The sequence below is a fragment of the Phacochoerus africanus genome, chromosome 4 (genome assembly GCF_016906955.1).
Source record: "Phacochoerus africanus isolate WHEZ1 chromosome 4, ROS_Pafr_v1, whole genome shotgun sequence".
Classification (NCBI taxonomy): domain Eukaryota; kingdom Metazoa; phylum Chordata; class Mammalia; order Artiodactyla; family Suidae; genus Phacochoerus; species Phacochoerus africanus.
Genome location: NC_062547.1, coordinates 11,225,747 through 11,247,654, shown reverse-complemented (window position 1 = coordinate 11,247,654; position 21,908 = coordinate 11,225,747). Strand labels below are relative to the sequence as shown.

Here is a 21,908-nt window from a genome sequence, read left to right as displayed (position 1 = left end):
TGTACATATGTATTCTGTGACTGGGTCCCTTTGCTGTAGAGTAGAAAACTGACAAAACGCTGTAAAACAACCATAATGGAAAAAATAAAAATCATTTAAAATGAAAAAAATGAATACATGTGAATCCATGTTAAAAACAAAACACCTTCCACAGTGCCTGAAACACAGTGGCTATTCCATAACTTTAGTTTCTTTATATCTCATGAACATAGGTATTGGTCTTTGTTTGTACACCATCTATTAACTTTGTGTTTACTATCTTTTTACAAACAAACTGAAAAGAAAGGAAGTCTTCTGGATAACTGGATCCTTCACCTGGGAAGACAGAAGAATATGCTCTAGAATTCTAAGACTCTATGACCCAATGACCGTGATTCTGTCGGTTCTAGTACTAAGTAATTGCGAAGGGCTCGTTGCTAAGGACTCCATGTGAGTCTGATGGAAGACCATGGTTTTGGCTGCAATGTTTACTCACTCATTCTTTTAACAGAGTTTTGCCACTGAATCATGGAGTCATCGGAGGAGGAGGTCAAAAGATCGACCCAAGTCATCACTATACAGCCAAATGAAACTGTATTGACTGCGTTTCCCTATGGACCTCATACCTCTCTGCTGGATGTCCTGAAGGGAGAGCCAAGAGTCTTGGGGGTAAGTCTTCTCCCGCCCATGGTTCGTCCTGGGAGGGAGAACCTAAGTTATTTCTCCAAGTATGTTTGCAGAGATGCTTTTCAGGAAGGAAGTTGATTTTCCCTTTTTTTCCCCTCACCCTTCATCCACAATGCATCATTCTTGATGGATCATAAGTTCTTCTAAGTCATGTGCTTATACAAGTAATTGGATTATCAGTAGGAGCACCAATAGGTAGTTAATAATACCATTTCCCTACATTGTGACGAACAAGAGAAGGTTCTGTTTAGAAACACACTGTCTTTGTCTCCTCTCTTAGAAACGCTTTCGAGGGCTTATTTAACTCTGAGAAGTAGAATATTTAACTGTGATGAATAAACTCCCCTAACCCTGAAGAAAACCTAGGGATGCTTCATCAGGAGCTAGTTCTGGTTTTTGAATCCTAGCAAAGGATATGTAGGCAACTATCCAAATATTTTATTGAAGAAGCAACCTCAGAGTGTGGCGATGCCTACCTAGGAGCTAAAAGCCATTAAAGGAGAGGTTAAGCATCTCTTTTGTGCTGTTACGGGCACTGGGGGCTTTTTTGAAAGCCACATCCAAAGCTCCAGAGTGACTCGCTATGTCAACACACACACAAACACACACACACAATTTCAGTCATAAATGAACTAGAGTGAAGCTGTGTGCCCCGCTCCCACCCTTAGTACCAGAATAAAGTCACTACTTGTGACAATTTGATATAGCGCCACTGAAGTGTGGCCTGGAGAAAAACCTAGATGCTAGAGGAGAGCTTCTGCCCTGGGAAAAGCCACTGACCCCATGGGACCGCGATGCTGTTCCTTGCCCCCCCCCACCCCAAATTCCTAACAGGCTGAGAGACCCACCAGTCACTCTTGGATCTAGACAGGCCCCTGCATCAAGAGATGAGACGTAACGTCACCCCAGATTCTCTGCTCTGGATCAGTGAACTTCTTACATTTTTAGAGACCTGGGCTGAGGCTGTAATTCCAAAAGCAGGAATTTGTTTCTCTGCTAGGATTCAAAACTTTGACTGTGGGAAACGGGTATGTGTGTGTATTGGGATGAGAATAATAATAGGATGCTGGTGCTACGGAAGGGAAAAACATAAAGGCGAATAGTTTGGAGTCCCTGTCTTCAATAGTCTTGCAATCTAGAGGAAGACAGACATACACTCAAATCTGTCCAACACAAGATAAACTGGTAATGGCTAGGAGACGTTGAAGGTAGGGGAGGATGATGGTGAAGGATTCAAACGAGGACCCAGCTGTGATGAGAAGGGAGACACTGGGTCTCCAGAAAGTCTGAGAATGGCTGGTAAATGGAAGAGGAAGGCATTCAGATGGAGGGATGTGTGACCCTTGAGTCCAGAAGGATGCTGAAGGGACCTGGGAGGGTACAAAGAGGCTGGGGCACTTGAGACCTCCTGTACCCCTTGTGACCTCCTGTACCCCTTGTGACCTCCTGTACCCCTTTCTCTCCTCACAGGCGATCCAGATCCTGCTTGCCCTGATCATAGCCGGCATTGGAGCTATATTTGCATTTAATTACTTGAATTTCGCCCAAAGATTTCCCCTCGTTTTCTTCATAGGGTACCCGTTCTGGGGAGCCTTTACTGTGAGTACTGTCAGTTGGGAGCTTTTGAGGAATTGCGGTACAGACTGCCTTGAACTGCTTCAAGTGCTAGAACAGGGACCCCCATAAACACGGTCCCCAGGGAAGCAGGGCGGTCAGTCCCTCCATGGCGAGAAAAGTGACTCCGTTTGGTCAGTGCACTGCCAGTTCATAGTAATAATTACTCTGAGGTGTGCGGTGTTTAAAAGTTTCCGAAGTCCTTGTGTCCAGTCAGTCATCTGTTCCTTATGGCCAATCTGGGGGATTAGATGGGCAAATATCCCACTTTTCCCTTTGCAAATAAGAAAATGGAGTTTGGGAGTAGGTACTAACTTAAACATATCTAGCTAGCCCTCACAGAATCACAAATTCTTATAGCTTAAGGAGAATTTTAACCGATTATTACTATAGGTTAAACCCCCACCCTCCATTATGTCCAGAGACAGCTTCAGGAGTGTCATCCCTCCAGTTAGTGATAGAAGCATAAGCATAATTCTCAGTACTGTTTCCATCCAATTCCCACAGCCTTGGTTCCTAATCTGGGGCCATAATATTTAAGGGTGGACTCATTAGAGCTTCCCCCAGTAAAACATACAGTCCCCAGAGGGCAAGAATATTGTCTGGTTAGGTGTTGTTACATTCTCAGGCCCTAGGATCATGCTTAGTGCACGTACAGGAGGCATGAATAAATGAACCATGCAGTGAACAAGTGGAGGAAATAATAAATACATGAGACTACTGTCTCTATAAAACCCTGCTCTCTTTGATAACCATAAATATTCCATGCTTTGTTTATCATCTGCATTTCAGAAACTAGGAGTGTATTCATCTTCCAAATGTAAATCAGATAATATTGAATTTGATTTTCAAAGTACATAGAAAATGAGACAGACCAACTCCTCACTTGTGCACTTCACAAGAGAATGATCCTAGGATGACTCTGTGTGATCTGTATAAACGATTTATAATGAGGTTCTGGCACACTGCTTTTATTTTTTTTAGGCTAGACCTTATTTTTCTGTGGAGAAATCTGATGATGTTTGATTTCTGTGTTTTTTTTTGTTTTTTGTTTTTTTGCTTTTGCTTTTGCTTTTTAGGGCTGCACTTGTGGCATACGGAGGTTCCCAAGGCTAAGGGTTTAATCAGAGCTACAGCTGCTACCTATGCCACAGCCTCCGAAATTCAGGATCTGAGCCATTTATGCAACCTACACCACAGCTCACGGCAACGCCGGATCCTTAACCCACTGAATGAGGCCAGGGATCAAACCAAATCCTCATGGATGCCAGTCGGTTTTGTTTTTGCTGCACCATAATGGGAACTCTCCCTTGTAGGATTTTTTTTTTTATTAGAGTATAACTGATTTACAGTATTGTATCAATTTCTGCTGAACAGCATAGTTACCAAGTCATTCATATATGTGTGTGTGTGTATGTGTGTGTGTGTGTGCATATATACACACATACACATCTTTTTCTCATACTATCTTCCTTCCCAAGAATTTTCTACCCTAAGAGATTGGAAATAGTTCACTGCTGCCCAGGCCAGTCCTTGTGGTTCTACGAGGATGTGGAACTTCAACACCAGAGCAAGGGAAATCCACTGATAATCTTTCAAGACCATAGTAACATTTGAAGATCTATTGTATTAAAATACTATGTTCTCTGAGCAGGTAATGAGTTCAAGGTTGACAGTGAAAAATCTGGGAGAATCAGCTGGGGGGGAGGCTAGGAATCCAGGAGAGATGGTGCCCTGTACCAGCAGTGAAGATAAAGATGGGTAGCTTTGAGAGCAACCTGGAGGCAGACCTAACCTGATGGTGATCCAATGTGAGCAGTGAAATGGAGGGAGGTATCAAAAGTGACTCTCTGACCTCTGCAAATCACCTCAAGGTCCTTGGACTCCAAGATCCAAGATCCAATATCCCTAAGGTCCAAAACCAGTTCCTACAAGAGAGGTCCCCATTTCTAGAATTAAAAAAAAAAAAAGTATAGGACTCCACCTTGGGTGGCACAGTTCTCATTCTCCCTGCATGGTAAAGGCTCTTTATGTTACATGTAAAGAAGTTGCTGACGTACGATCTAGCAATCCCACTCCTGGGAGTATATCCAGACAAAACTGTAATTCAAAAAGACACATGCACCCCTGTGTTCATTACAGCACTATTCACAACAGCCAAGACATGGAAACAACCCAAATGTCCATCAACAGAGGAGTGGATCAAGAAGATGATGTACATATGCACGATGAAATATTACTCAGCCATAAAACAGAATGCAATAATGCCACCTGGAGCTACATGAATGGATCTAGAGATTATCATGCTCAGTGAAGTAAATCAGACACAGAAAGACAAATACCATATGATATCATTTATATGTGGAATCTAAAATATGACACAACGGAATTTATCCATGAAACAGAAACGGACTCTCAGACACAGAGAACAGACTTGTGGTTGCCAAGAGGAAGCGGGGGGTTAAGTGAGGAATGGAATGGAAGTTTGGGGTTAGCAGATGCAAACTAGTATATATAGAATGGATAAACAACAAGGACCTACTGTACAGCACAGGGAACTATATTCAATATCCTGTGATAAATCACCATGGAAAAGAATCTTTTAAAAGTGTGTGTATAGGAGTTCCCGTCGTGGCGCAGTGGTTGACGAATCCGACTAGGAACCATGGGGTTGCGGGTTCGATCCCTGGCCTTGCTCAGTGGGTTGAGGATCCAGCGTTGCCATGAGCTGTGGTGTAGGTTGCAGACGCGGCTCGGATCCCACATTGCTGTGGCTCTGGCGTAGGCCGGCAGCTACAACTCCGATTGGACCCCTGGTCTGGGAACCTCCATATGCCGCGAGAGCGGCCCTGGAAACGGCAAAAAGACCAAAAAAAAAAAAAAGTAATTTTTGCTGTACCGCAGAAATTAGCACAACACTGAAACTCAACTATGAAAAAAGGAGGCTGAGATAATTACCTTAGATTGCAGGCCTATATCAGCTTTTAGAGTTCTTCCCTGAGAATGTCTCCCTCTGTCGGCTCAGAGCAGACAGAGCTTACCCTTCATTCTTCCAGGCCCAGGGCCCAACATTCCTCTCTTTTTGGAGTCCAGCTGGGTGGTAACTTGTGGACCTTGAAGCAGGGCCTGCCTGCCCCCCCATCTGACCCTGGCAAAGAGCCCCTGTTCAGCACTGAGCCCGTCCTGCACTGGATTCCTTCTTACATCAGTGCCCTCTCTCCTCCCACCCTGATGGAAAACACAGATGCCGGTTGGTCTGGGAGATTCACAGACACGTAGATGACAGTATACTCTCCAAAGGGAATGATACTGTGGGGGTATCAAATGCATCTCCCGTTAACTTTGATCTCTTTTCTTCTTAACAGTTCATTATAGCAGGATACGTCACAGGAAGCAACGGTAATAGAAAATGCCTGGTAAGTCACTTTCGTGACTTCTGTGCAATTGAAAGTCTTCCACTTGCTTTAGGTCGTCTTTGTGCACACGGCCCTGAGTAACAACGGATCTTCCAGGAAAATCCTTACTGTCAGATTTGCAGTCTGGCCTTTCTTTGGGTCAATATCACCAGGAGCCCTATATCCTTCCACTAGTTCCCATTTCTCTGAGCAAAGAAACTGAAATAGTTGCTTGTTAGTAGATGCCAACTATTACATTTAGAATGGGTAAGCAATGAGGTTCTGCCATAGAGCATAGGGAACCATATCCACTAGTTCTAGAACTATATATTGGGATAGAACAAGATGAAAGACAGTACGAGAAAAAGAATGGATATATTTGTAGGACTGGGTCACTACGCTGTACAGCAGACATTGGTACAACACTGTAAAGCAACTATACTTCAACAAAAAAATTCCACATTCCTCTAACTCCATGGTTCTTAATTAGGAGTAATTTTGTACCCTACCCCCTCCAGATCTGCCCCCAGGAATATTTGACAAAGCCCGAACACCTTTTTGATTGTCACAGCTGGGTAGTGGGTAGAAGCCAGGGATAATTCTCAAGATCCCCAAATGCATAGGAGAGTCAGAAAACACGGTCTGGCTCAAATATTTATTGGGTCGAGACTGATGAACCCGACTCTAACCAAAATCAATCCCAGGATCCCAGTGATCACACCCCCACCCCAACCACAACAGAGGTTTTCTTTGGGGCCCGCTCGAGGTCTCAAGGCAAGAGTCTGATGCTAGATCCTTCCATGACTGAATCAAGACTGCCAGGCATTGCTGTGTCAACTCTAAATGATTACTTTGAAGATTTAATAAGATACAACGTATACACGGCAAAATAAGACTTACATGTTTGTACTTTCCTCCAACCACTCAGACTCTTTTAAGGCCCTGGGGATGTGGACCCTCTCTCAGAGCCATTTTAACTCTATTTCTGTGGTCCTCTGCCAGTGTCCTCTAGGGATAGTTACATACCCTAGGGAAGTTCTGGGGGATGAAAACCCCCACCTCCCACTCCCCCTGGGAGTAAATGCAGACCATGCAGGGGGGACTCCAAATGCTGTTCTCTCTGCGCGGACTTCCTTTCAGAGCCAAGGAATATGTTAAGGATAAGGCGGACCCACCTACGACTCACCCAGAGCGGAGCAGATGGAGGCAGACACTTACGGCATGGGGTTGGGAGCACAAAACCGGGCGTCAGAAGAGCAGGCTTTCCATGGCGGCTCTTCCTTCAAACTCACAGTCACTGAATCCCTGGACCTTATTCGTCTGGACTGTGGGGACCATGAGAGATCTGCCTACATCATAAAACTGTAGTCAGGATCAGATGAGCTAAGGCTGGGCATGGTCTTTGTAAACCGTAGAGCACAATACAGACAAGGAATTGCTTATTTCAGAAACGTCAGTTCATAACCTGTCCTATGGGAGCCAAAACAGAGCCTTGAAATGAGCGAAAGACTGAGGATTCAAAAAGATGGCTTGAATAATTTCTGCCAAAAGGCTTGTCTGTAGAAAAGAACTGTGTTTGGAGCAAACATTGGGTCAGGGGTAGACAGACTCCAAGTCCTGCTACAGTAAGCCACAAGCTGCTCCTGGATAGGACAGGCTGTGCCAAAGTATCATTGCATTTCCCACCATAAGGCAACACACTCAAGGTATAGTAGATACCTACTGAATTGAGATTTGAGCTTTTTCTTTCTTTTTCTTTTAAAAGGGCAATAGCAGTGCTGGGAATAGATATGAATAAGACATCCCCCTTCCTTCAGAGGAACTCAGATTTGTATAACAAAACAAAACACAATAGGAAGTTGGGAGTTCCCTTTGTGGCTCAGTGGTACTGAACCCAACTAGTAGCCATGAAGACGTGGGTTCTATCTATGGCCTTGATCAGTGGGTTAAGGATCCAGCATTGCTGTGAGCTGTGGTGTGGATCATAGACTTGGCTTGGAGCTGGCAATGCTGTGGCTGTGGCTTTGGCTGGCAGCTGCAGCTCTGATTTGACCCTGAGCCCAGGCACTTCCCATATGCTGTAAGTTCAGCTGTAAGAAGAAAAAAAAAAAAGGAAATAAAGGGAATAGGAACTTGATGGAGGTGATCTGAACTTTACATAGCCTCCACAGTAGAAAACTGAGAGCAAGAGAGGAAAATCTTTAAACCTCAGGCCAAATTCATTGCCATCGGTAAATAAGTTGCTGATTTGGTTGGTTATCCCCCGGGGGATGATGTAAGCCAGAGGAAGGCAGGACCTCATCTATCATGTTTATCTGTGTGTCCCACGGGCTTAATGAAGTGCCTGACACAGAGCTGATAGACACTAAGTATTTACTAAAAGTAAATGAATAAATGGATACTGCCCTAAAGTTAGGTGACATCATTCTTGTTTTTAAAGGTAGATACTGAGATTACAAGAGATTAGTTAACTTGCAGAAGGTCCTAGTTCACTAGAACTCAAAATCAAGTCTGATTACAAGGACGTGATACTTTCCAATACACTATTTTGCTTATGGATTATGAAAGAGGATGCACTGGGATAAAATGAATATTTTCTTTAGCCTTAACCAGAGGGCATTCCTTTTCTCCCTGTTCTCATCATTAGCTTCCTGGCTCATTCTAAAACCTGGTCTGTCTTCTAATTTTGATGAATGTGGGATACTGAACTGATGGAGCGATTTATGCCTGAGGGGTACTGGGAAAGAGAAGAGCATTAAGAAATTCTTAAGGGGATATTTTTTGTTTGATCCGGTTTTGACTTTGTTATTTCTGAAAACTATTTTCCAGGGACAAGGTGTCACAAGCATGAATGCTATCAGTTCCTTTGTTGCAGCAGCTGGGATTCTTTTCACCATTATCAGCTACAGATACCAACACAAGTACTGCCAGGTGCCTTCCCTCGAAGGAACATGTGCTATAAGTAGAGCCCTTTACAGTGTAAGTGGTCTTACTCTGTACAATGAATCTGCATCGTCGCACCTGAACCCTGTTCACGATGCATTGATTCATCAGTTTTGACTTCAATAATCAAAGTGGTCTCAGCATTCGAAATGACTGTTGAGAGGTGACTCGAGGGCCACAGGGTCTCGGATTTGAATCCTGGCTTTGTCACTTACAAGCTTAGCCTAATATTTTGTCTTTTCTGAGCCTCCGTTTTCCTCGTGTGAAAAATGAAGATAATAAGAATACCAACCTCACTGATTTACTGTGAGGGTTATTTAAACTGGAGCACTACTTGCCAGAGTGCTAGTGGTTGATAGGTTTTAGCCATTCCTATTAGTGTTGACATGGACTGGATTAAAAGTTACCTTTTCAGCATTAATGAGGAAGAGAAGCATCTAAAAAGTTTACTCAGTTAATACTAAATACAGTTGGAGAAGGGTGTTTAAGGCATAAAGTGTTTTTAATAATTTTAGAACATGAATCATTTTACATAAATGTAGGAATTTTATTTCTTACAGCAGATGCACTGCATCTTTATCAGAAAATATCATTGTCACTTTAATTTTAAGTATTTACCTAGTAAGTATTCAATGACATTATTTTTTAGGCATGTCAGAGATTCCGGAAGGTCCTTCCCTTTATTCTGCAAGCAAATTCTGGGCTTTCATTATATCTTAACCAGCCACATCTCCAAGGCTTTAGTCCTAGAATGTTAATGAGATTTGACTTGTGTGGATGGAAGTGAAGTGGAATCATGGGAACTTGTCTTCCCCAATAAAGAAGGAAAAGGAAAAGAGTTATCAGTTACCGAATATGAGATCTTATTTAATCCTCATAATCACCCATTAAAGTGAGCCTAGGACATTCCCATATGTTCTCAGATAAATTCCAGAATTAGACTCATAAAAGGTTACTTAAAGAAAGTCAGAAACCAATGTAAGGGACAAAATCCTCTCCTAATTGGGCCAAGAATATGATATAATATCATAATCCTTACCCTTTTTCTTAGTGAACAGGAGGCCACTGCTGTACATTTCTTTAGTATATACTAGAAAAAAAAAATTGTATCCTGAGGTTCAACCTCCAGATAAATGAAACTCTGCTCTCTACTTCCTGCCCAGCACAGATGGGCACTGCAGGGTTAGTTTCTGCATACAGAATCATGGTGAATGTGTTCCAAGCCCTCCTTTGTATCACTCCATGATTCCTTGCTGTAACTTAACCCAGATGATTTAAAAAAGCTAAAAAAAAAGAGCTGGAACCATAGGCTTTAGATACCTCTTGGACTGACTTCTGTCCCAAAGACCAACCCACTGTCCACACTATAGCTAAAGTCATCACTTAAAAGTGCAAATCTGGGCACATTACTCAATGGCTTCCTGTTAAACAGAGAACTAAGACCCAAATCTTAAAAGGCTTGTAAGACCCAGTAGCACCTATCCTGCTTGCCTTTCCAACATTATTCCAGGCCTTTATCATTCTCACTCCACTTCCCCACCACCTCTTGGGATTCATTAAAGTGTCAATAAATATTACCTTCAAGTAAAATGTGCAATTTGCTTGCCTCAAATATTCTCTGGCCCAGTGCCTACCCCTTTCTACTTACCCAATTAACTCCTCCTCATTCTTTACTCTCAGTGTAAACATCACTTCTTTAAGGAGGTCCCTCCTCATCGTGCCTCTGCTCAGGTCTCCCATTACAGTAGTAAACAGCTCCCAATGCTTTTATAGCACTTATCATAGTATAGTTAATTAAATAATTGTCTAATTATTTGTCACTTCCTTACAATGATGCAAGTTCTGCAAAGATCAAGACCAGGTCCATCGTGTTGTTGGCTGAAGCCAGTAAATTTACAGTAGGAACTTCCTAAATTTTGTTTTATCAACAAATGGAGACTATTCAAGCTTTTGGATATGGGAAACCAAGACTTGGAGAGATTCAGTCTCTGGTACAAGGTTAATGTAATCTTGGACCCGACTGTACCAGGTCTTTCTGTCTTCAAAGTCTGAACTTTTTAGACACTACGCTATTCCCTGTTGCTTCTCCAGCTAAATATCACCTTCAGGTAAAATGTGCAAAATGGCAATCTGTGGGCTATATCCAACCTGAAGATATGTTCCGTTTGGTTCATACATGTGAATAAATAACTGGAGAGTTTCACATTAAAAATGCATATATACAGCTCCCTTAGGAAAAGAAAAAAGACCAGGCTTCAAGGGGCCCATATTCCCACATGGCAACTATTGCTTGGAATTGAGTAATGGATACTGAGACATTCCTTTCTTCTTCCTTCCTCCCCTTCTCATGGTTTCACTCGTTTGGGATGGTTGTCTGACCCCTACAGCCACTGGAATCCATTACCTCTCCTTACTAGAAAGACATTAAATAAAAACTATTCAATTACTGATGGCTCCAGATGCATCTAAAATATGGGTTTTCCCATACTTGGTCATACAGTGTACGTGCTCCTTGGCCTCTATCTTTAAAATGCTATAGCCTTCGTTTCAAACGCCATATATTTATTCTCATTATTTACAGGGAATTTTGTCAGTCTTACTGATCATCAGCATTGTGGAGCTCAGCATCTCTGTGACTGTCATCTCCTTTAGAAGCAACTGCCTGACAAGGTCAAATGAGGTGCGTTCAATATTGTTAGGAGAATGGATCCCTATGGGAACACTCCAAGGTGACCTCTGGCCTATTAGTGGGGCAGCGCAGAATTCCCAGTTGCTGAATTAAAACTTCTAAGTTTGGGAAGATCAAGGAGGGACAAACTTAAGACAGATGGCTCATGCCACCCTTTAAGACAACTACGCTGCTTTTTTTTTTTTAATTTTTTTGGAGTAGAGTTGATTTACAAAGTTGTGTTAGTTTCAGGTGTACAGCAAAGTAAATCGGTTATGGATAGATAGACAGACAGATAGATATAGTTATAGCTATAGATATATCCATTCTTTTTCCCCATATAGGTTATTAGAAACTATCGAGTAGATCTCTTTCTTCTAAGGAAGGCTTGGCTGATTAAAGTCCATACATCCTGTATGTTCACCTAAAATCTGCAGCCCAAACACAAACACAACAATCACTAAAAATTGCAACTATCCAAGCAGTTGAACTGTATCACCTGAAACCAGACTCCCAGAGTCCTGCCGACTTGCTCCAGCTTTGTCTGTTATCCACAGCCGTCTCTGTTCAGACATAGCTCCTTAGTACCCTGCCAAAATATATGAGAAACCAGACTTAATGAGAACCTATATTATTCTAACTTGCTTGTTCATAGCTCACAGGTTCCTTAGGCTCTGTTCGCCTTTCTTAATTATTTTCCATTTCTCTTTCTCAGACTCAATAATTTCAATTGTCCTATCTTAAAATTCATTGGTTATTTCTTTAGCCTGTTCACATCAGTTTCTGAACCTCTCTGGTGTATATTTTATTGTACTCCTCAGCTGCAGAAATTATTTGGGGTCCTATTTTATAATTTATACCTCTTTATTTACAGTCTCATTTTGTTCATAAATAATTTTCCTATGTTTGTCTATGACTTCCTTTAACTCTTTTAATGTCTTTCTTTCTTTCTTTTTTTTTTTTTTTTTTTTTTGCTTTTTAGGGCCGCTCCTGTAGCATACAGGAGTTCCCAGGCTAGGAATCGAATCAGACCTATAGCTGCTGGCCTACACCACAGCCACAGCAACATGGAATCTGAGCTGCATCTGCAACCTACACCACAGCTCACAGCAATGCCAGATCCTTAACTCACTGAGCAAGGCCAGGGATCAAACCCACATCCTCATGGATCCTAGTCAGGTTTGTTAACCACTGAGTCACGAAGGGAACCCCCTCTTTTAGTATCTTTAATAGAGTTGTTTTAAAATCTTTTTCTAGTATATCTGAAGTCTGAGCTTCCTCAGGGATATTATCTGCTCGTTTATTTTGTTCCATTGAGTGAGTCATACTTTCCTGTTCCCTTGTAGACCTTGTGATGTATTTTGTTGAAAACTGAACATTTGAATCATATAATGTGTTAACTCTGGAAATCAGACTCTCCCTTTTCCTTCAGGGGGTGATGTGGGGGTTGTTTCTTTTTTTTATTGGTGTAGATCATGTCTGTGACAGAGAACAGCCTAAGATGAGAGTTTAATATATTCTCTGCATCTTTTCCTGGGCATGAATGGTGGGCTTCTGCATTCTCACATACACACAGTTGTTTGAACATCAAACAAAAAGTCAAAAATTGGAATAGTTCCTCTCAAAGTAGCTTCAGCCAGTATAGGTTGAAACAATGGTACCCAGCCTCTGTGCTTGTACTTCAGTGATCAGAAGCATCTGCAACTAGAACGCAGAAACACGACTATCAGGCCTTATTGCCTATCCTGCCTTGAGCAAGTCACACCAAGAACACAGGTTGCCATCCTCCAGCTGCCTGTCAGAGGCTGAGAGTGAGAGATGGGTGGTCACTACTGCTCTAAAGACTGAAACTGACTGATATAGCCTGTCCATTCACCAGCCAGTACATCCCTGTCAGTACGATTACTGTATAGATGAATCAACAAATTCCAGGAGCTCCCTATTCTGCCTTGTTCCCCGGGGTTCCTCTAGAGTAATTCTTAAAATCAGGTAGTGTAAATCTTTTTTCTTTTTCAAAATCACTTTTGGCTATTTTAGGTCCTGTGAGTTTCCATATATATTTTAGAATCTATTTATCAGTTCCAAAAAAAGTCTTATTGGGATTTGTATTGGAGTTGCATCGAACCTATAAATAATTTGAGAAAAATTTACATCTTAGTAGTATTTAGTCTTCTTATCCATGTCCATGGAATGTGTTTATGTTTTCTTACATCTCCTTTCACTTCTCTCAGCAATATTTTGTAGTTTTCATTGTATAAATCATATGCTTATTTTGTTAAGTTTATCCCTAAGTATTTCATGTTTTTTCTTATTTATTTTTAAATTTTTTTAATGGCTGCATCTTTGGCATATGGAAGTACCCAGGCTAGGGGCTGAATCAGAGCTGCAGTAGCCAGCCTCTGCCACAGCCACAGCAATGTCAGATCTGAGCTGTGTCTGTGACCTACACCACAGTACATGGCAATGCCAGATTCTTAACCTACTGGGCAAGGCCAGGGATTGAACCTGCATCCTCTTGGTTACTTAGTTGGGTTCTTAACCTGCTGAGCCACAACAGGAGCTCCTTTCTTACTATTTTGCAAGGCATTTTAAAATTTAACTTTCCAGATTTCCATTCCTAGATATAGAATAACTATATTTTTATATACTGGTATACTATGACCATAATAAACTTATTAATTCTAGCAATTTTTTTTACTGATTTCCTAGAATTTTCTATGTAGATAATTATCTACCAGTAAATAAAGACACTTTTATTTATAAAATTCATGCCTTATTTTTCTTGACTTATTGCACTAAGTAGAGCCTTCCATACAATGTTTTTTGTTTTTGTTTTTAATACTGAGCATACTCAGTCTTTCCTTATTCCCAATATTAGGGTAAAAAAGTTTTATAGTTTACCCTTAAATGTAATGTTTCCCATAGATTTTTCATGGCCTAAATCCCTTAGTTTTCAGAGAATCTGTAAAATCATAATTGTACATTGATTTCTGTAACGTTTCACTCATAATATTTTTATTATGTTATCTGAGCCCAAGTTAATTTCCATATTGCTCTCGATATAAATACAGAAGAGTTCAAAACTCTGTGGGAAACTCCTTAGGAGTAGTATTAAAACAAATTACTCGATATAAATACCGAAGAGTTCAAAACTCTGTGGGAAACTCCTTAGGAGTAGTATTAAAACAAATTACTCGAGCTTCTGCTGTGGCACAGTAAGTTAAGCATCCAACCACAGTGGCTCAGGTTGCTGTGAAGGTGTGGGTTCAATCCCCAGCCTGACACAGGTGGGTTAAAGGATCCAGCCCTGCTGCAGCTTTGGCATAGGTCACATCTCTGGCTCATATTCAGTCCCTGGCCTGCAAACTTCTATATGCCATGTATGCAGCCATTAGAAAAAAATACTCGCACTGCATAACTACCCAATTTAATCCCATCAATAAACTTTTTAATGGCATAGTAATGTGCAAAGCACAATGGAAGATTTAAAGATACTATGTGCTACGCGTTTCTCAAGAAGAAATGGAAAGTGAACTTTTAATATTTGCTGTGCTCACTACTGTGACTAAAAGCATTATTTCATATAATCTCCAGTCATAGTTACCCTGGAGTAAGATATAACTGAAATAGTTATTATAAGGAAGCAAAGATTAGAGATTAGATTAGATAGGAAAGCAGAGGACCTATAATTCAACTGCAATGTATGAATCCTAGCTTCACAAGTTAATTGCTTTATAACACTGGTCAGATTCATTAACATCTCTCTGAACCTCAGTTCTCTCAGTCATAAAACAAAGATAATAACCTCATTAGGGATGTTACGACAATTACTTGACATGACTTTGGAACCTTGCTGGCACCTGGTAATTTCTCAGTTATCATTAGGGATGAGTAAATTCTAAATTATAGCACTGAACAGCTTGAACAGAGTTAGAGAAACTATAATTCATGCCTCCAAACCTCTCTTTTACCAAATGAATAAATTACAATTCAAATGAAATGGAAGTTTGGGAATGAGTAAAAATGCAGATACCTCCCCTAGAGTACCATTTATCCTTACATAAATTGACTTCCAATAGGGATGAAATACAGGTGTGGAAAATTAGAAGGGTGAGGAGTGACAATGTGTAGCATAAGAGAATGTGGAAATTCTTATGTTGGCCCTGCCGTCGATCAACTGGATAAACATAATTAGGTGTATTAATCACTCAGCGTTCCAATCACCTCATCAAATAGAAACAATAGCCTACTCTTACTCTATGAATGTCTTCAGAAAGGACACAAGCTGACAAAAATCAGCAGATTGGTCTGTAATAGCAACCCTTCTCAAAGAAATAAAAAAATTGGAAAGAATGGGAAGCACTGGCTAAAGGTTGTATCAGATGCTGTCACTCACTTAGCTGTTTAAAAAACGCCAGCGGATGGAGTTCCCGTCATGGCGCAGTGGTTAATGAATCCAACTAGGAACCATGAGGTTGCAGGTTCGATCCTTGGCCTTGCTCAGTGGGTCAACGATCCGGTATTGTCATGAGCTGTGGTGTAGGTTGCAGATGCGGCTCGGATCCAGTGTTGCTGTGGCTCTGGTGTAGGCCGGCAGCTACAACTCCGATTGGACCCCTAGCCTGGGAACCTCCATATGCCGTGGGAGCAGCCCAAGAAATGGCAAAAAGACAAAAAAAAAAAAAAAAAAAAGCCAGCGGATCTCACTTGTCTGTAATGGAAAGAAAGTCCAAACCTCCTAGCTTAGTGTCTTAGTCCATTCAAGCTGCTGTAAAAAAAAATACCACAGACTGGATGGCTTACACAACAAAAATTTGTTTCTCAGAATTCTGGATGCTGGGAAGTCCCAGATCAAGGCACCAGAAGATTCAGAGTCTGATGACAGCCCACTTCCTGGTGTGCCACCCGCCACCTTATATGGTGGAGGGGGCCTGGGAGTTCTCTGGAGTCTCCTTTATAAGAGCACCAACCCCACTCCTGATGGCATCATCCTCACAAAATAATCACCTCCCAAAGGCCACACCTTCAAATACAATCACATTGGGGATGAATTCTCAACATAGGAATTTAGGGTTGAGGAGAAGCCTTCAGTCTATAGCATTCCATCCCTGCTGCCTCCCAAATTCATGTCTTTCACACATGAAAAATACATTTTTTCCATCCCAATAGCTCCGCAACATTCTGTCTTGTTTTAGCATCAACTTTGAAGTCTAAGTCCAAAGTCTCAGCTAAATATCATCTAAAATATGGGTTAGATGTCAAGATATGATTCCACCTGATGCAAATTCCCTCTAGCTACAAGCCCGTGAAACCAAACTTCCAAACTACAATAATCGAACAGCATTAGATAGACATGTCCATTTGTAAAGGGAGAAATGGGAAAGAAGAAAGGATAGGTCTCAAGTAAACCCCAAACCTAACAGGGCAAACAAACTCTACGGCACAATAATGATCCTCTTGGGCTTGATGCTTTGTCTTCCAAGCACACTGGGGTGTCATCACCCCTGGAGGTCATCAAGGTGACCCCATTTTAACTCTCTGCCTGGCTCTCTCTACTGCTCTCCTGAGCTAGAGTCCCATGCCTATGTCTCTGATGGTTTAGGATCCCAAGCCTGTGGCTCTGTATTTTGAAATCTAGGTGGAGGCAGTCAGGTACCTGAGGAGTGCAGTGCATGTAGCAGCTCTTCTGTGTGGGCCTCACCCCTGAGGCACAGGGTGGGGGCATCTTGGTTCTGCCTGAACCAGAGATGTGGTCCCATCCTTTGAAACCATTTTTGTTCAGAGCCCTTGGCATTTGGGACCTGTGGTGGGAGTGGAAGCCCTGATGATCTCTGAATCACTTTGGAAGGCATTCTTCCACTGCCCTGGAGAACAGCTCCTGGCTATTGTTGAGATGGCCGATCCATAATAATTTCCTTATCAAACTAGTCACTTGCTTTACTCTTAAATGTTCTCATATTTTACAAAATGGATGGACTGAGAATTTTCCACATCATAAAGTGCTGCTTCCTTTAGGCTTAACAATTCCATCTTTGAGTCCTTTTTCTCTTCTCGCATTTTACAATCAGTGGTTAATAGAAGCCAAGCCTCACCATCCTCAGCACTTCAATTATAAACAGCTTCAGCTCAATGGCCTTGTTTTAAAGTTCTACCTTCCACAAAACACCAGAACACAAACACAATCCAGACAAGTTCTCTACCACTTTACAGCCAAGACCGTCTCCCTCTAGTTCCTAATAACATTTTCCTCATTTCTGCCTGAGACCTCATCAGAATGACCTTTAGCATGCGTATTTCTACCAATATTTTGTTCAGGATTACTTAGGTATTCTCTAAGAAGGTGACAGTTTTTTCCCACAGCTCTCCTTTTATCTCTCTGGGTTCTCACCAGAATTGCCCTTAATCACCAGCAATTTAAGCTTTGTCTAGCATGCACATCAAAACTCTTCTAGCGTCTACCCACTACCCTATATTCCAAATCCGCTTCTACATCTTTAGGTATGTACTACAGCAGCCCTCTCACTTCTTGGTAACATTTTTTGGTATTAGTCCAGCTAAGCTCCTATACTAAAGACGTGGTAGCTTAAACAACAAAAGTTTATTTCTCACAGTTCTGGAAGCTAGAAGGTCCAAGATCAGGGTGCTGACAGATTCAGAGTTTGGTGTGGACCTACTCCCTGGTTCATGGATGGCAGACTTCTCATGGTGTCCTCACGTGAACAAAGGGAAAACTGGGGAGCTTCCTGGGGGCCCTTCTATAAGGACACTATTCCCATTTACAAGGGCTCCACACTCGTGATCTAACTACCTTCCAAAGATTCTGACTCTAAAGAGCATCGCGCTGGAGATGAGGTTTCAACATATGGCTCTGGAAGGATATTTGATGTATAGGTCCTAGCATAGCATCTAACAATATCTAACTGGGTACCATCTGCCATCACACTGGACTGTGTCACAACCTTGTGTTTTTATACCTGCTGATTCTACTATACGTGGATTTTGGCTCCATTGTTACTTCATCTTACCTTTTCACCTGAGGAATTTCTGCTCATCCATCAAGACATAGATCAAATATCACTTCTTCTGTGAATCATTTCCTGGATCTCTCAGAATTAGGTCATCTTCTACATCCCCATGACATACAGAGTACCTATTTCTATAATAGCACTTGCTAACTGTATTGTTATCTATCTATATTGTGGTCTACCTATAATTGTGAGTGCCTTACAGGTAACACCCACATCTAACTATATTTGTTCTCCAGTATCTTATTCATCTAATAGGTCGTAAGTAAATCATTATAAACCTCAATACATGAATAGAAGATAATTTAAAATATCTTAGAAGTCTTATATTTTTAATCTCTTTTTAATTTTATTTTTATATTTTTACGTTTTATTCAAGTAGAGTTGATTGACAATGTGGTGACAATTTCTGCTGCACAACAAAGTGATTTGGTTATACATACACTATATACCTCCATTCTTTCACAGATTCTTTTCCCACAGAGACTACCACAGAATATTGGGTGTACACAGAATACTGTGCTACATAGCAGTTCCCCATCACCCGATCATTCCATATACCACAGTATACCTATGCCAATCTCAAACCTCAATCCATTCCTCCCCCACCTGTCCCCTTTGGTAACCAAAAGCTTTATATTAAGTATGGGAAGAATATTTCAGACAATCTGAATAAATTCCCTATTCAATATTTGAGATATCAGAGGGAAATGTCTTGTCCATAATAAAACCAATGAGTTGATGGTAAGGGCAGTACTGGTATTTGTTTTTTGACTCCTCCTATAGATGTTATTTCCTATCTGCTATCTTAAGGCAGAGAGGAAAAATAATTTGGGATTTTGGGAATACAAGAAGAAAATAAATCAAAGATGATTCTGTCCTATTAATGTTTCCCCCACCCCTTTGTTTTATAGATTGTGTTTTTCTTGCCTTCGGATGTTGCTCAAGATAGGGAACTATCTGCTACAGAAGAAAATGCTATAATACAATTTGAGCTTCAAGAAGAGTCTGCAAGTGATGTTTCAACAACAAACATACAGCCTGTTTTCTTTGGAGGCTATATTTTCTTCAAGTTAACAGTCACAAAAAATAGTTTAGCCTTCCAACATGCAGGAAGGAGAGGCAGCATTAGTTATTGCACAGCTTCTCTATCCGAGTCAGGTGAACAACAGAAATACCTCCTTGAACCTTTAAGCCTTTATGACAGAGAACCAGAGTTCAAAACTTTGCCTCCAGTTTTTGAGAAAAAGTCCTCAGAAATTACTACGGACACGGAACAACTAAGTGATGAAGACCTGCAAGCTGTTACTGCACAATTTACAAGAAAGAAAATAAAACTGCAGCAGGATAAACCCTTGCCAACCAAAGTTTCTCCATCTTATCCTGTAAAAATAACCCCATATTTACCACCCCAAGCCTTGCCATCCCAAGATTTGCCAGAACAAGTCCTGCTATCTGAAACCCCAACATCTCATGTCACAAAGTCTAATGTACTGAAATCCAAAGACACACCATCCCAACACATACCATCCAAAAATACACAATCCCAAGCCACTACAGATAAATACTTACCATCCCTAGACATGTACTCCCAAGATATCTCTCTCCAAAGGCAAGTGCTGCCAGTAAAAGCCCTACCATTTGAAGCCCCCAAATTACTTGATGTGCACTCCTCTAATATGCAACACCTAGATCAACAATCTCTAGATCTTAAACTACAAAATATCCAATCTCAAGAGCATAAATCTATGCATTTATTATATCAAGACATTAAATCAGAAGTCAAGTTACTGACTGAAGAATGGAAATCTGAGGAGGAACTCTATAGCAAGAGATCATCAAAGCAACATTTTCAATATCAAGAAAGCAAAGATAGGCAATCTCTAAAACAGAAATCCCTTGACTTGCAAATTCAAGACCAACAAGCCCCAAGGAGGAAATCCCTGGACAAGCACATCAAAGACAGGCTATCCCCAAACAGTCACTACGTAGATAAGCAAGTCCAAACCTCACCGCAATTCCCATATCAGCAAACCGAAGACCTGCAGGCCCAAGAGGAGAAAACCCCAAAGCAGGTATCCCAAGATTTGCAATTTCAAATCCAGAAATACCATGACTGGCAATCTCCAGACTGGAAAATCCAAAACTGGCAAACTTCAGGCCAACAATCCCAAAACTGGAGAACTCAAAACAAAGAATGGAAAACACAAGAATGGCAATTTGAAATGCAGCATTCCCAAAACTGGGAATCCCAAGCCTGGCAAACCCGAGATCAACTAGTAAAAGAGTCCCAAAACCAGAGAGCTCTATTCCAAGAAACTCAAACTGTCCATGCCGTAATTCCACCTCATCTAGATGAACAATCACAAGACATTCCACATCAAGACAGTCAGTATCAAGACAAAGACCAACTCGACCTTCAATCTACAGGAATCCAAAAAGAAGATCTGGAAAAAGATGCTATGCAAATAAGAGACGTCAAACCTCAAGACACGAGTTGTGGAAGCCAAAGCCCGAGTGACCTGCAATCACAAGATACGAAGCCAGATCTTAAATGTCCCTCCTACCAAAGATTAATACAAGACCTTCAGTCCACAGGAATCCAAAAAGATGATCTGGAAACAGATGCTGTGCACACAGGAGACATCAACCCTCAGGACATGAACTTTGGAAGCCAAGCCCCAAGTGACCTGCAATCAGAAGACAAGAAACCACATGCTAAATGTTCCTCCAACCAAAGCTCAGTACAAGAGCCTCAATCTATGGGAATCCAAAAAGAAAACAGGGAAACAAAAGCTAAGCAAACAGGAGAGAAGAACCCTGAGGGCATGAGTTGTGGAAGTCAAAGCCCAAGTGACATTCAATCAGGAGACATGAAACCAGATTTTAAATGTTCCTCTTATCAAAGCTCAGTACAGGACACATATTTCACCTATATGTCCAACATAAATTCAGAACAAGATGTGCAACAAAACATTTCAACTTGCTCAACTGCATACAAAGAAGATGTAACTTCTACCGCCTCTGATCCAAAAGAAAGACAGCAATCTGAAGACTGACCAATGTGCAGAATCTACCTAAATACTGCACTACTCCCAGTTATGGAACTAAATTAGGGGAAAACAATATAGTCTCCTCCAATCTATGTTCTCAAGTGTGGTTGCTACCTTATTCGCTCACCAGGAAACAAAGGGCATGCAGAACACTCAAAGAATGTGTTCTTAATTACAATAAAACAACAAATATTAACACTATCAGAACTTTCTGAGGGTGAGGAAATGATTCACATTTAAACTCTCTGTTAGCAGTGTTAGTGTCTCAGTTTATGATCACCAATTCATTTCACAACTTAATATTTTATGTGGACTTACTTTTCTACGGTGCTAATATTTTTGCCTTCTCCTCTGTGTATTATAGAGGCTCTGTAAGTCAACCAGGAAGAAGTCTGTGTAGGCTCTCTAAGGGCTCAAGGACCAAAAGAGTTGGTGAGGAATAAAAATCAATCCCACCATTACCCTGTTTTCCTGTTTCCAATCACCCAATTTACTCCCCCGCAACCCCAGATCTAGGTTGAGGATATATACTTTAGGTTTGTTC

At 41.2% G+C, this 21,908-nt stretch overlaps 2 protein-coding genes across 6 annotated transcripts in view; one reads left to right on the top strand and one right to left on the bottom strand.

The window, feature by feature from the left end:
- Positions 1-21,908, bottom strand: part of LOC125125119 (membrane-spanning 4-domains subfamily A member 4A-like) — a 142,456-nt gene that overhangs the window by 79,508 nt on the left and 41,040 nt on the right. For 4 of the 5 annotated variants that reach the window (XM_047775631.1, XM_047775626.1, XM_047775630.1 and 1 more), the window contains exon 2: positions 11,786-11,875. The gene's annotated coding sequence lies outside the window, so the exon portion shown is untranslated. Of the gene's footprint in view, positions 1-6,893; positions 7,025-11,785; positions 11,876-21,908 lie in introns of all 5 variants that reach the window. The other variant, XM_047775628.1, reaches the window with a different exon arrangement.
- MS4A14 (membrane spanning 4-domains A14) lies at positions 497-21,370 on the top strand. Its single transcript, XM_047775624.1, has 7 exons — positions 497-648; positions 2,137-2,265; positions 5,646-5,696; positions 8,505-8,654; positions 11,200-11,298; positions 19,226-20,970; positions 21,139-21,370. The coding sequence occupies exons 1-7, from the start codon at positions 508-510 to the stop codon at positions 21,368-21,370; spliced, it is 2,547 nt and encodes an 848-aa protein (XP_047631580.1). The 5' UTR covers positions 497-507.

Coding starts and splice junctions, on each gene's coding strand:
- MS4A14 (XM_047775624.1), top strand. CDS start 508: ATGGAGTCATCGGAGGAGGAGGTCAAAAGATCGACCCAAGTCATCACT. Junction 8,655..11,199: donor TAAGTAGAGCCCTTTACAGT/GTAAGTGGTCTT, acceptor CATTATTTACAG/GGAATTTTGTCAGTCTTACT. Junction 20,971..21,138: donor GGAGACATCAACCCTCAGGA/CATGAACTTTGG, acceptor GAACCCTGAGGG/CATGAGTTGTGGAAGTCAAA.